The sequence below is a fragment of the Podarcis gaigeae genome, assembly GCF_964106915.1.
Source record: "Podarcis gaigeae genome assembly, chromosome: 16".
Taxonomy (NCBI): domain Eukaryota; kingdom Metazoa; phylum Chordata; class Lepidosauria; order Squamata; family Lacertidae; genus Podarcis; species Podarcis gaigeae.
In genome coordinates this window covers 29609583-29624903 of record NC_139693.1, presented here as the reverse complement: position 1 = coordinate 29624903, position 15321 = coordinate 29609583, and the positions used below count along the sequence as shown (strand labels likewise).

The following is a 15321-nucleotide window of genomic DNA, read 5'->3' as shown; positions in this document are numbered from 1 at the left end:
GTTGGAATAGATGAGCCTTGTGGTCCCTTCCATCTCTACAATTCTATGATTTAGCCTTTCTGAATTCTGTGGTTCTATGAAACACCGCTTGGGTGCCAAAGAGCTGTAGGCTGTAATCCAGGGGTGCCCAGACTTTTTTCAAAGAGACCCAGATTTGATGAACATGCATGATGGCCGACCAAAGTTTTTTAACCATTTCCCATCAAAGTTGTTGAGCTTCTTTAAGGATTTAATCCCAAAGTTGTTCAGCTCTTTTAAGGATTTTACCCCTATTAAATCGACCGGCGGGCCAGATTAGGACTTTGCACATGCCTGCTGTAATCCTATATACCGTATTTTTCGCTCTATAAGATGTACCAGACCACAAGACGCACCTAGTTTTTGGAGGAGGAAAACAAGAAAAAATATATTCTGAATCTCAGAAGCCAGAACAGCAAGAGGGAGCACTGCGCAGTGGAAGCAGCAATCCCTCTTGCTGTTCTGGCTTCTGGGATAGCGGCACAGCCTGCATTCGCTCCATAAGACACACACACATTTCCCCTTACTTTTTAGGAGGGAAAAAGTGAGTCTTATAGAGCAAAAAATACGGTAGTTTTACTTGGAAATAAGTCCCATTGGACTCAGTGGTGCTTCCAGCCAGTGGCCTTCAACCAGTCAAGACTTGAGACCTGCCTCTGACCTCCAAGCTCCAACATAGGACCCATCGGATTTATAGCTGGTAGCGTTATAGTAATGCATATTATTAAATCCTAAAATGGCAATTCACAGAGCAATAGACATAGTGTTACTTCTGCATCACTACTGAATGAAAACGAATCCTGCAGTGTGGCAAGAGAAAGGCATGAGCATGCAGTAGCTCAGAAATATGCATTCTATTTTATTTCTTAAATGGCTCCTGCCTTCCTCCTCCTACATTGCAGCACTCGTGGAAATTGATAAAATGAGCATTTTGTTCGGCGAATGCGTCCTGGTACAGATAAGCATGTAGTCCTCCTTTGGTCTGCTCAGCCGAAGCTGGAATCCAACATGGCGGCAACAGCTTTGCTGCGGACCACCTGCTGTGGCCTTGCGACCCATCTCTGGGTCCCAACCCAGGCTGAAGACCTATGTCCTGAGCAGATTTGTTGTGTGCTCTATCTAAAGCAGCAAGTGCAAGTATTTACTCTTGTGCAATGGAATTTACCTCCCACCCTCTTGTTACCCCTCTCCCCCCCCAAAAGAAAATCAGTTCTGGGTTTCCCCCCAACCCTCTGGAGCAGATTGGAGAGGAGGGTGCAAATTGGGCTTGGGGGAGTTCTGCTGTGCAAATGTAAATGGAACTCTCTAGTTGGAATCCACCCACCCCACAGTGTTGCACTGTCAGTCTTTCTCTATTTGATCATCATCATGGCTGCATGCAGGTAACGAAAGTACTCTGTGTGGAAACACCAGCGCTTTTTTGTAAAATGGTATGTTGATTTCTCTTTGTCCTTAGGACAGGATTCTGGGAAGGTTGTGATATGGAACATGGCTCCCGTCCTCAAAGAGGAAGACGAAAAGAACGAGAATGTACCCAAGATGCTCTGTCAGATGGACAATCATTTAGGTATTGTAGAACAGGGGAGGGCGGACTTCAGGTGTGTGGGATCCAGGAGAGCTCCAACATCCACCAGGGTGGTTAGATGCAACAGGCATACGGTGGTACCTCAGTATACGAACGGGATCCGTTCCGGAGCCCCGTTCGCATCCTGAATGGAACGTAAGACGTGACGGGGCGTCTGCACGTGCATGGGTCGCGTTTTGCCACTTCCGCGCATGCGCGTGACGTCATTTTGAGTGTCTGCGCGAGCGGCGAAACCCGGAAGTAACGCGGTCCGTTACTTCCGGGTTGCCACGGAGTGCAACCCGAAAGTGCTCAACCTGAAGCACATTCAACCCGAGGTATGACAGTACTGTAAGGATTTTGAGACCTGGAATTTGTTTGGCTGCTTTTTAGTACGGTACCAGAAATGGACAGAGCTCACAATTCTTCAGCAGAGAAATCCACTTCTGGTTTACCCTTCACCCCCCAGCTCTCGTAATTTCAGACGTATAATTTTGTTATTTAATAATTGATAGTCAGAAATCCTTGACCACTTACTGAAAATTGCCCAGAGATATAACACTACATCTCTTATCTACCTTCTATCTATCGCTCCTGGAGAATTACATTTCCATTTCGGTGCTGGTTGGTCAGTAAAGTGCCAGGAATGGCATGGAGTAGTGTTCTTCAACGTTGGGTCCCCATCATCTTTCAACTCCCATCATCTTTCACAATTGGCTAAGCTGGCCAGGGATGATGGGAGTTGTAGTCCAACAACACAAGGGACACTACACGGTTCTGGTGTAGAGAACCATGGGCCTTAATTGCATATCAGAGGAGTGTAGACTTTGAAAACTGCCTTGAATGTTACACTAAGCCATGGTTTGGTGTTAAGGAATGACCCATCTTATTGCATGCTCCCCGCCCTGCTTGTTCCACTTTTTAGAAATACCTTTCTGATGTCCAGAAATGAGTGGGTTGTACTATAATGCCAGATGGTACCCATTCTCAATTGCACCATTTTTTAAAGGACCTTAAGTTATGCCACTGAAATATTTGCTCAGTGACCCATTCATTTAAAGGAGAACAGAAGGCTGTAAAGATTTAGGTGCTCATACACACCACCTTCTCCAGTATGACCCTGCCCAAGTTGTGAGATCAACATCTATGGCCTTGCCCATTATCCACCACCAGAACATGTATGTGGGTACAAAAGTAGTAGAGGGGACCTGAAGCATTGAGTATATTGAATCTTGTCATTGGCAGTTAATTCCTGCTTATCAAACAAATTCCTGCTTATCAATTGCTATTGAGTGCATTGATATTTGTTCGCCTCTGATGTCGCTGAGTTTTCGTTTTGTTTTATTTTGCTTTCCTGGGTTACTGTTTTACAGACGTGACATTATGCCGCTTTACTCGGCTTGTAAGCTGTTTTGATCATTGCATGATCAAAAAATAATAATAATAATTCCAAACAATAAGTACATTTCAAATACTTGTTTTATTGGTAACGCAACATCTCTGAAGGAAAAGCATTGTTTGAAATGTAGGCAATCGCATTTCCTTCCCTCTTGATTCATGGTTAGCTCCCCCTCCACTTGTACTGTTTGATGGGTGCAGCTCCCACTGGTGGGACAGAAACACAATCTGTTTCTGCAGCTGAAGTCCAGTGCATGAACACTGCAGAAAGATAAAAACGCCATTACGATTATCAGAAGCATACAGAGAGAATTGCGAAGGGTGTGAACCCATTAAAAATACTGTGAACTGTTCTGACATGCCTTGATATAAAAATCCACCTTCTTTCCGTTTGTGTGTGTTTCTTCCATGTTAGCATGTGTGAACTGTGTACGGTGGTCAAACAATGGCATGTATCTGGCTTCCGGGGGAGACGACAAGCTGATCATGATTTGGAAGAGAGCTGCGTAAGTGTGCTGTCCGCCCCCCGCCCCAAATTTACATCTTTCCTTGTTCTCTGAACATTTGTTGAATTACTCCTTGTTTCTTATCTCCAGAGTTGTGTAAACACTTTCTAGAATACACAAAGCTAATTTTTGGTCCAGGCTTTCCCTGACCCACGAGGTTGCACCCTGACTTATGTCTCTTAATCCCTTGAATTCCAGTTTTACTTGCTTTTACAGTCGTACCTCTGAAGTTGAATGCCTTGCGAGTTGAACGTTTTGGCTCCCGAACGCCACAAACCCGGAAGTGAGTGTTCTGGTTTGCGAACGTTCTTTTGGAACCCAAATGTCCAACGCAGGTTCCGTGGCTTCCGATTGGCTGCAGAAGCTTCCTGCAGCCAATCGGAAGCCGCGCCTTGGTTTCTGAACATTTTGGAAGTTGAACGGACTTCCGGAACAGATTCCATTTGACTTCTGAGGTACGACTGTATATGTTTTTATAATGGTTTTGTTTGTTTTAGGTTTGCATTTTTGTTCCAATGAATGTTTTTTTTTCTGCCGTACAGAGTCTACACTGCTTAGAGTTTTTTTTTTTAAAAAAATAATGTGGTTAGGTTTTTGAATAAAATGAAGAAATTAAATAAATACAGATTCCATATTAAAAGTCTCCTCTAAATGTGGGGTGGGGTGAGGTTTTTGTCTGCTAAAGTTCATTTCAACTGTTGTGGTGGTTCACAAAGGAAATCTGCCGTGTGGTTGCTTTTGGTAACTCTTGTTCCCATCTTCCATAGGTACATTGGGCCGAGCACAGTGTTTGGTTCCAGTAGTAAACTTGCTAACGTAGAACAGTGGAGGTGTCTCTCAATCCTTCGAAGCCATTCGGGGGGTAAGTGTGTCTGAAACACTGGAAGGTGCTCACAGTGCAAACATTGATCTCTCAACCCACCCCAAAGTTCAATCCCCGTTATCTGGTCTGCTTTAGATAGATGCTATTCCGCACCAGCAGGAACACGGGTGGCGCTGTGGGTTAAACCACAGAGCCTAGGACTTGCTGATCAGAAGGTCGGCGGTTCGAATCCCCGCGACGGGGTGAGCTCCCGTTGCTCGGTCCCTGCTTCTGCCAACCTAGCAGTTTGAAAGCACGCCAGTACAAGTAGATAAATAGGTACCGCTCCAGCGGGAAGGTAAACGGCGTTTCTGTGCGCTGCTCTGGTTCGCCAGAAGCGGCTTAGTCATGCTGGCCACAAGACCTGGAAGCTGTACGCCGGCTCCCTCGGCCAATAAAGCGAGATGAGCGCCGCAACCCCAGAGACGGCCACGACTGGACCTAATGGTCAGGGGTCCCTTTACCTTTACCTAGAATGGCCAGCATTGCTTTCCATTGCACTGCTCTGTGCAGTTATTTACATCCTCACTTAACAGGTGGCTGGCTAGATAAAAGGCAGCAAATAGCAAGAGTCATACCCTATGAGCTCATCACATAGTCACTACCGCACTTAACACCCACCCCTATTTTGGGGTACTCCCAATTTCAAAAGATGTTGAGCTTTTTGGGGGGAGGATTGGAGTTGTTGAGCCTTTTTGGGAGAGGATTGCCCAGAGTTGTTCAGTTTTCTTGGGGGGGGGGGCAATGCAGTAAATCACTAACCCGACAGTTAAAATCGCTCGCTGACCATCACTCGCGTCTGCAACAAGCAGACGGCTGTGAATTTCGGTTCTCTGAACTCAAAGGGAGCTGTTAAGTGGATGGGTGCCTAGTTTTCTGTTTCCCCTGAGAAATAGTTCACATAAGGTGTGTGTTTGTTTGTTTTTTGTATCCCCTACAGATGTCATGGATGTGGCGTGGTCTCCTCATGATGCATGGCTGGCCTCTTGTAGTGTGGATAACACTGTTGTCATCTGGAATGCTGTCAAATTCCCAGGTATAACGCAGAGTTCTGACTATCAAGAGGTAATGGTTTTGTTTTGCGGGGGCCGCCGCTCAATATGGCAAACGTCAAATAACGTCAAATATCTTTAATATGGTCAATGACCAGAAAGCAGTTTATAAAAATATGACATTATAAGTAGTATTGTGCTACAAATACCAGTGGAAATATGGCCAGTTCACAGAATTGGTGCTTATATTTATGCCAGGTTATCAAGACTGATAAGATAAAAATAAAGCCGACAATGTCTATGATGGATGAGAACGGTAAGATGCTTCAAATAGAGGCAGATAAAGCCCCAAACCAGCTGGCTAAAAGACCAAAAACCCTATGGTAAACCTTTTTGAACAAAACAAACCAGAGGCTGTGCTTTGGTTTTTGGACGTTTTGGAAGTTGAACAGACTTCCGGAATGGATTCCATTCAACTTCCAAGTTACAAATGTATGTTAGAGTGGGATTTTCCACTGGTGGCAGATGACAAAAACTGTGACACCATGAGACCGGTGTAAAACCAAATAGAATAAAGGTTTTATTTCAAAACAACAAACAGCAAAGCTTGTGGGTGTTTTTCCTGCAGATCCTTTCATATCTCGTAGTTGCATTTGTATGCAAGCGTCCTTTAAAAACGACAGTAACTACTATGAATTCAGCATGATTGAATGCCAGCTTGTACCAAGACGTTGTCAGGCTTCAGTAGCATTTTAAAGCTCTCTGAGCTTTATCCATTTAATCGTTCTCGAAAAAGTCAGCATGTCTTTTTTTAATTAAAAAAAATATTTTTATCTCTTTGCTGCATGCAGAAATTCTCGCCACTCTGAAGGGACATTCTGGCTTAGTTAAGGGGCTCACCTGGGACCCAGTTGGGAAATACATTGCGTCGCAAGCAGATGACCGAAGCTTGAAGGTGTGGCGTACCATGGACTGGCAGCTAGAAACCAGCATCACCAAACCGTTTGATGAGGTGTGTGTTGTGTTAGCCATTTCAACAACTCATCCCATGAACAAACATAACTGCAGATGTGGGGTAGCTGTTTTAGCACAGGGGCTGCATTCCTTTGCACAGGCCATTGATGGGCAGGGCTGGAGGAAGAAGTTGGAGGAGCAATAAATGTAATTTTAAACCTTTGTACAAGAGATGTCTTTCAAGACCTCCACAAGGGACTACCATATATTTCGCTCTATAAGATGCACCAGACCACAAGACGCACCTAGTTTTGGGAGGAGGAAAACAAGAAAAAAAATATTCTGAATCTCAGAAGCCAGAACAGCAAGAGGGATCACTGCAAAGTGAAAGCAGCAATCCCTCTTGCTGTTCTGGCTTCTGGGATAGCTGCGCAGCCTGCATTTGCTCCATAAGATGCACACACATTTCCCCTTACTTTTTAGGAGGGAAAAAGTGAGTCTTATAGAGCAAAAAGTACGGTATTTACCTGTCCCTTATGCATATTCAACCCCTAGCTTCAGATCAAGATGTCAGGGCTCCCAGGTTTGCAGTTCTAGCTCGCAGGACAAATGCAAACCGTTGTTTGGCGGTCCACATCCTGCAATCCAGGGGGAGGAGGAAATTACAATCTGCAAGGAGAAGTAGGCAAGTGTGAGTCCAAGGCACCTGCAATCCAAGACAGAACTTTGTGCCAAACATCCAGGGCCCCACTCAGCCAATTAAGTAGAACGACCCCCAAACACAGCAGAGTAATTGAAGTAATACACATTGGCCCCTGAAGATGTACATCTGTTAATCTCATATAGTCAAACCTCGGTTGTCGAACGTAGTCCGTTCCGGAAGACGGTTTGACTTCCAAAACGTTCGACAACCAAGGCACGGCTTCCGATTGGTTGCAAATGCTTCTTGCACTCAAGCGGAAGCCGTGTTGGACATTCAGGTTCCGAAAAACGTTAGAAAACCGGAGCATTTACTTCTGTGTTTTCGGGGTTCAGGAGCTGAAACGTTATAAAATGGAGCCGTTTGAGAACGAGGTTTGACTAAAAAGCACCTAAATGAACTCCTGCTTCCTGGCCTGTTCTTGATCTGAGCTGAGCCGTAGCAGCTGACCGATTTTGCCTTCTTCAGTCAGGTGCCTTTGAAATGAGCAGGTGCCATCATTTCCAAACTGAGCACCTTGTGCTGTTTTGGTCCATATAAATTTGGGTGCATGTGGCTGTTCTCTCTCCCACATATAGCTTAGGAATTCAGTGCCTGTTCTCCCCAGTTGCTGCATTCCGAAACTGGGGGTTCACGTAGTATAGGCTTAAGACAGTTGCAAATCGTAACCTCTGAAAACATAAGAACATATAAGAACGGCTAAGGGAGCTGGGCATGTTTAGCCTGGAGAAGAGGAGGTTAAGGGGTGATATGATAGCCATGTTCAAATATATAAAAGGATGTCACATAGAGGAGGGAGAAAGGTTGTTTTCTGCTGCTCCAGAGAAGCGGACACGGAGCAATGGTTCCAAACTACAAGAAAAGAGATTCCACCTAAACATTAGGAAGAGCTTCCTGACATTAAGAGCTGTTCAACAGTGGAATTTGCTGCCAAGGAGTGTGGTGGAGTCTCCTTCTTTGGAGGTCTTTAGGCAGAGGCTTGACAACCATATGTCAGGAGTGCTCTGATGGTGTTTCCTGCTTGGCAGGGGGTTGGACTCGATGGCCCTTGTGGTCTCTTCCAACTCTATGATTCTGTGATATAGGGAGCCTCCTAGAAAATGCCAACGGCCCATCTAGTCCAGCACCCTGTTCTCACAGTGGCCAAGGAAATGCTTGCTAGCAGGACCTGAATGCAACAGCAACAACTGGTATTCAGAGGCGGACCGCCTCCAACAGTGAAGGTAGAATGCAGCATCCCCAGCTACTAGCCATTGGCAGCCTTATCCTCCTGGAAGCCAAAGTGGTTGGGTGACATGGGCACCTGTGAGTGCCACCCCAGATGATGCCAGTGACAGATAATACATGTTGAATCTGGTAACAGATTATGGTGTCATTTATCATCCATGAACATTTGGCAAACGTGATGCTCAGTCCCTTCTGTGGCCTGATTTTACTTTTCAGTGTGGAGGAACGACCCATGTTTTACGGCTCAGCTGGTCACCCGACGGACACTATCTCGTCTCTGCTCATGCCATGAATAATTCTGGTCCCACGGCACAGATCATTGAGCGAGATGGGTGGAAGACCAACATGGATTTTGTTGGCCATCGCAAAGCAGTGACAGTGGTGGTAGGTTCATTTATTTAAAAGTGTTTATGAACTGATATATATATATATTGATATATATATATATATATATATATACACACACACACACACACACTCTCGTACATATATATACAGTGGTACTTTGGGATGCGAACGGGATCCGTTCCGGAGCCCCGTTCACATCCCGAAGCGAACGTAACCCGTGTTCGCGCATCTACGCATGCGCGTGACATCATTTTGGGCGTCTGCGCATGTGTGCACGGTGAAACCCGGAAGTAACGCACTCCGTTACTTCCGGGTCACTGCGGAGCACAACCCGAAAATATTCATCCCAAAGCGTATTTATCCCGAGGTATGACTGTACACACATACGTGCACGCGCACACACACACGTACACAGAGTGGTACCTTGGTTCTCAAATTTAATCCATTCCGGAAGCCCGTTCCAAAACCAAAGTGTTCCAAAACCAAGGTGCACTTTCCCATAGAAAGTAATGCAATATGGATTAAGCCATTCCAGCCTTTTAAAAACAACCCCTAAAACAACAATTTACTATCTAACGAGACCATTGATCCATAAAATGAAAGCAATAAACAATGTACTGCAGTCACACAATAAATCAGCAAGCTGAACTGGGTTCCACACAGTCACAAAAACAAAAAGAGCCCCCAAAACAAACCCCCAAAATAAATAGCAAAAATAGGTGGACCCCAGTGTAACACTCCAAACGGAAGTGTGGCTCTCAGATTGGAAGCGTAACACTCAAAATGGAGCACATTTAACTTCTGAAAAAAGTTCGCAAACCAGAACAAGTTGTTTGAGTACCAAGACTTTTGAGAACCAAGGTACCACTGTATTGACAAACTAAGCAATGTACTGCATCAAAAACAAATAATGTTATTAAACTAAAAATAAAACATAAAAGCATATAGAAATAAATAAAAACAGGAATGCAGGACATTCAAACAAATGAAGATAGGGCTTGATCTTACCAGTCAGGCAAAAAGCTACACCTTTACAAGATACCTGAAGCAGGTGATAAGCTGCTACCTTGTGCGTATGGCGGAGGAAGGTTGTCCTATAGTGCAGGAGCAATAGCAGAACATGGCCATTTTCAGGTCAGTGCCCTGTTATTTCTTTAAGGTGTGGCACCACCCCTAGAATTCCCCCAAATGGTCTAAATTACTCCCTGTCCTGATCGTAGACAGAAGTGAAGCAGAACCGAAGAGACAATTGTTCTTATTTTAGGTAATTATTAAGCCAGGTCTTGCATGGGGTGGCTGGGGGGGGGGGGGGGAGGATAATAGTAGTGTAGGCTTCAGGAACAAAAAGTGACAAATGTGCTTATTTTAGCTATTTATTAAGTTCTTGAAGGAGAGGAAGAGGATAGTTGAGGAGGCTACAGGAGCCAAAAGAGCTTTTTTTCGTTTTCTTTTTCATGCAATAATTGTATTTCATTGCAGCCATCCCAGAAATACACAGAATAGGCATGTTAGGAGAGATTGGTATAATTCTTTGTTTGGGTCAGGCCTGACATACAAGTTTTAGCAAGGCCCCAAAATACCTGCTCGGTCCTCCTTTGCGCCTTAGCTCGGCTTCTTAAAGCAAATTAATTTTTAAGAGGACCCTCTGGTCGTTTCCCCTTCCCTTCCCTAGAAATTCAATCCAAAAATCTTCAAAAAGAAGCAGAAGAATGGGAGCTCAACCAAATCTAGCCACCCTTATTGCTGCTGTGCTGTCGGCAGCAAAGACCGGTCTCTTTCTGTCTGGGTAAGTAAGTCTTCTGTTCTAGCTGACATGGCCCAGCTCAGGCTGAGGTAGACATGTGTATCTTGATCAGTGGGCCCCACTCTGGTTCTGCCTTTTAGGACAGGTGTATGAACTTGTCAGGGAACTGCCATTGGAGCCAGAGGAGGAGGGAGGGCTCCAGAGGGATGACGGAGAGCGTCCCAGGAGGGAGAGAGACAGCCCATCTGCTGGGGAAGGAAATCAGCGCAACACCAGTGGAGAAGGGGGGCAGAAGGGGGAATCGGTGAGGGGGCTCCAGGACTCCTCGCCAGAGACCAGCGGGGAGAGCACGGGTCCTCCGCTGCCCACACCCTCCCTGCGCAGAAGACTTGCGTGCAGGGAAAATAGGCGGAGACTTGGCGTCAAAGAACTTCTTTGCTGGAAGAAGTTCAAGAAACGCCCACTGACGGATTCTGCCAGTGATTGAGACAGCCACGGATGGGTGGCTGTCCGGACAGAAAGGGTTCACCCAGGTAACTCAGCTAGGTGTGGCGACGACTTACGCACGAGCAACCCCCTAGAACCATTACAGAACTTAATTGAATTGTGCATAGGAGCAGCTGGTTGTAAGCCGGCTGTGCAGAGTGCTGATTGGCTAGTCTTTGCGACCATCATGAAGCCACCTTTCTCCCGCCTTCCTGTCAGGCTGTGGAGAGTGCTGACTGGCTGGCCCTTGTGGAAATCACAATACTGCCACCAACCACCCTGTTGTGGCTATTTAAAGAAAGCTTAAATGATACTGAATTAGCTGGTTGATAAGCTCTAAATTATTTATGGTAAGGTCTAAATTATGATTACCAGATGTCTCTCAATGAATCCGGGGACACTTTTTTTTTTTTTTGAAGCTGAGTAGCAACAGGGAGTCAGTAGTGGGGATGGTGAGGCAAAAGACCCTGGGCCCAAGCAAACATGCATATTGTATAAAGGTGCAAAGCCCTTCTTTTGCACCCTGTGAAACATAAATGTGCAGTTTTTAAAAAACCAGGCAACGGCTACCCACCCACCCAAGCCTCCCCATCGCCTGCCCCCTTCCTCCCTTTGTTTTGACAGATAGGGGAGGCTCAGGAGTCGTGGGCAGGTGGCCGTTGCCCAGGAGGGGCACAAGGCGCATGGTTTCTCTGCCAGACAAGGTGCAGCCAGGAAGTCAGTAGTGGGGATGGTGAGGCAAAAGACCCTGGGCCCAAGCACACATGTGTATTGTATAAAGGTGCAAAGCCCTTCTATGAAACATAAATGCGCAGTTTTTTTAAAAACTGGGTAACGGCTACCCACCCACGACTCCTAAGCCTCCCCTGATCAGTCAAAACAAAGGGGGAAGGGGCAGGAGATCTGTACCGCCGGACGTCCCTAGTTCCCTTTTGGCGGTGGCGATAGTCAGCAGCCCAGAGCCAGCCTGGTAGCGCAGTTGGCTCTGGCTGGCTTCAGGAGCTGCTTGCTGCTGTGGCACCCGCCATTTTTCCTCTCCGGAAGTTGTCATATGATGTGTTGCGCACAAGACACATCATATGGGGACTTCCGGACAGGAAAAATGGTGGGTGCCGCAAGCAGCTCCTGAAGCCAGCCAGAGCCAACTGCGCTACCAGGCTGGCTCTGGGCTGCTGAGGCTGCCACTCCCACGTTTCCCGGGGATAGATTTGCAAATCTGGGGACATTCCGGGGACGGAATTTGTCCAGGGACAGATTTGCAAATCCAGGGACTGTCCCCGGAAACCGGGGACGTCTGGTAACCCTAGTCTAAATAATTTTTTAATGTGATGAATATGCTAAGTTCCTGAGTGAACATGGGTGGTGGCAGGGAACAAATTTCTGTTAGTGGTAGAAGGGATGTAGTTCTGTTATAGCGCTTCTGCCTTGCAAGCAGAAGATCGCAGGTTCGATCCCCAGCATTGCCAGGCAGGGCTGGGAGAGAACCCTGCTTGGAAACCCCGTAGAGCCACTGCCGGTCAGTGTGGACGATACTGAGGTAGACTGGCCAGTGATCAGACTCAGTATCAGGGCCGTCTTAAGCATATCCGGCGCCGTGGTGCAAAGATTCCTCCGGCGCTCCACCCCGTTTCCCAGAGTTGTCAACCTTTTCCCAAGCCTCTGCGTGGATCGCTCTCCTCCCATGGAGGCTTGGCAAGGAAGCTGCATGCTCGCCAGCCATATTGTTGATGGGGCGCAGCTGACAGGCATGCAGGAGGGAAAGGGGAGGCCGCTGGCAAAGCCGCGCAGCTCCCCCACTCGCTGAGACGCCCCTGAGAGGCCGGCGCCCTGGCGCAACGCACCAGTAAACCCAATGGAAAAGACGACTCTGCTCAATATAGGGCAGCTTCTTGTGTTCCTGTATATTTAGTAGTGAAAAAGTGAAGCTTAGGGGTCAGGGAGAGTCACAACAGTAAAACCCGTGCTTGTTCCTAGGAGTTATGTCTGTCTCTGCTAGTGTGTGGTGCATTATGCCCAGTTGCTGTTTTAATGGGAACGTCACTTTCCCTCCCTCTCTCCTTCTAGGTCAGGGTGGCCCAAGACAGAACCCGTGGGCGGCAAACTGCCTTGTCACGCAGGGAGCGGGGGAAGCAAGGCCTCTAACTAGGCTTTGGGAAGAAGAAAGGATGACTTTAGGACCCTCTCAGAGCCCTCTCGCCTCCTTCCCAACACCCAGCATCTCGCTTACCCGCCTTTGGGAAGACAGCTTGAAGGCTGGGGGGGGGGGCGTGTGGTGTCAGATGTTGTTGAGGGCCACCAAAAAAGGCCTTGAGGGCCTCATGTGGCCCATGGATTGTGCGTTGGACCACCTTACTCTAGGTTTTCCATTGTTGGGTATTCAGCTTGCATGAATTAATATGTTTCATGATCTTCCACATGCTGGTGGATCTTGGAGAATGGGATGTGAGACTTGTGTATGACAATAACCACCATGCAACTTTCTGTTGTTTAGCTGACGTGTCTGAAAAGGCCTTTGGTTGTCATACATGAGCTGTTTGACAAGTCCATCATGGACATCTCGTGGTAAGATATTATTCATTAACTACGTTTTAAATTCCCCCTTTCCTCACAAGAGCAAGGTAGCGGCGACTGTTCTCATCACTTCCATTCTATCCTTGCAACAGCCCTGTGTGGTAGGTCAGGCTGAAAGAGAGTTGCCCAAGTTCAACGCATGAACTTCATGACTTGAGTGGCGATTTGGACTTGTGTCTCTGTGGTGTTAGTCCAGTGATCTAACCACTGCACCACACTGGCTCTCAAAATATGGCTTTGATTGCAACAAAAGATATTTCCTTTGCTGTTCACTGGGAAATAGTGATCTCCTGTTGTCAGCACGCCCAGTCATTCTGCAGTTTCATTAAACTGTATCCTTGTGGTCAGCCATCAGTTCCCATTTAATTCTGTAATGTCTGGCTTCCCACGTTTTCAGCTATTTTTTTTTTAACAAAATAAAAACATTGTGGTTTACAACATATCCTTGATTTTGCCTGTTGCTTGTGAGTAAGGCACCATGGTAGGGATGCAGGTGGCGCTGTGGGTTAAACCACAGAGCCTAGGACTTGCCGATCAGAAGGTCGGCGGTTCGAATCCCCGCAATGGGGTGAGCTCCCATTGCTCGGTCCCTGCTCCTGCCAACCTAACAGTTCAAAAGCACCTCAAAGTGCAAGTAGATAAATAGGTACCACTCCAGCGGGAAGGTAAACGGCGTTTCTGTGCGCTGCTCTGGTTCGCCAGAAGCGGCTTAGTCTTGCTGGCCACATGACCTGGAAGCTGTGCACCAGCTCCCTCGGCCAATAAAGTGGGATGAGCGCCGCAACCCCAGAGTCAGCCACGACTGGACCTAATGGTCAGGGGTCCCTTTACCTTTACTTTAAGGCACCATGGTGAGTGCCTTAGAAACAATAAGAAGTCTAATAGACTGCAGCGCAGTGCAAAAACAAATGGAATAAATTTCTGGGGCTTTGTTCAGGTTGGAAAGGCAGGTGCGGTGACTGGACTCCAAGTCATACTTGACAGTGCTCAGTTAAACTATGGAACTCCCTCACCCAGGAGGCTACGTTTATGTTCTTATGCCACATTGCAATGATACCTCCCTGCCACTTGAAGGCGCCACAGTGCTACTTCAGTTTCAGTAAAAAGCCCGTTCCCTCGCTCCTCTTTCTGGTTGCTCCCTCTGCTGGTTTGAAATGATTAGGTGGTAAGAGAAGCAAAGCTGATGATCTGGGCCTTAATTGAACTCAGCACGATAATAAAAGGTGTGGCTAAGCAGGAAGTGGGTGGTTAGAAAAAGTGCTCCCCCCCCTTTGTTTAAAAGATTTTTAGGCTGCAGATTTCAGCACTGCTTTCAGGGCAGAGCGTACAACCAGAGTAGTAATGCCCAGTGGCTTTTTTTTCTGGAAAAAAGGTGGAGGATCTTACCATGAAGTTACTTAGTTAGTTAATTAGTTAGTTAGTTAGTTAGTTTAGTTTATTGCAAGCCCAGTTGCAGCGCCCCCACCCCCCCAGGGCAGTGGCTAAATTTAAGATGCGATTAATAAACTCAAGCAGACAATGAGCTGGATTGGCCACAACTTTATTGATTACAGATATAGGTGGATTTTTGGCTCAGGCATTGGGTGTATATCCATTCCAGAACAAAACAAAAAGAAAAAAGAGATTATTATTTAATTTTTTAAAATTGAGGGAACTTAGTTCCACCGAGTTCCTGCTAAACACACACACACACACCGGTAATACCAATAGTATAACGTAAGACCACAAATTTAGTCCCATTAAAAGGAGAGAACAACACTGTAAAATGCCCAAGAAGGTTTCGGCAAAGTAAAATGAAACCATCCATAAAACTGCTAACGGCAATCAAATGAAGTCAAATGAAGTCTGGCGGATGTCAGGGTAGGTTGCCATGCCTGGCTTGTTTAGTGAGCGCCAAGTAAGTAAAGCACGTTAACATCTCCGAGGAAATCTGAGGGTTTGAATTTACATT

At 46.5% G+C, this 15321-nt stretch overlaps 1 protein-coding gene across 1 annotated transcript in view; it reads left to right on the top strand.

Annotated features, from left to right (window-relative positions):
• Positions 1-15321, top strand: part of HIRA (histone cell cycle regulator) — a 61396-nt gene that overhangs the window by 18716 nt on the left and 27359 nt on the right. The window contains exons 3-10 of the mRNA XM_083717019.1: positions 1475-1585; positions 3396-3486; positions 4254-4348; positions 5289-5384; positions 6192-6352; positions 8438-8605; positions 10242-10355; positions 13291-13361. Coding sequence (XP_083573145.1) covers positions 1475-1585; positions 3396-3486; positions 4254-4348; positions 5289-5384; positions 6192-6352; positions 8438-8605; positions 10242-10355; positions 13291-13361 — 907 coding nt within the window. The remainder of the gene's footprint in view (positions 1-1474; positions 1586-3395; positions 3487-4253; positions 4349-5288; positions 5385-6191; positions 6353-8437; positions 8606-10241; positions 10356-13290; positions 13362-15321) is intronic.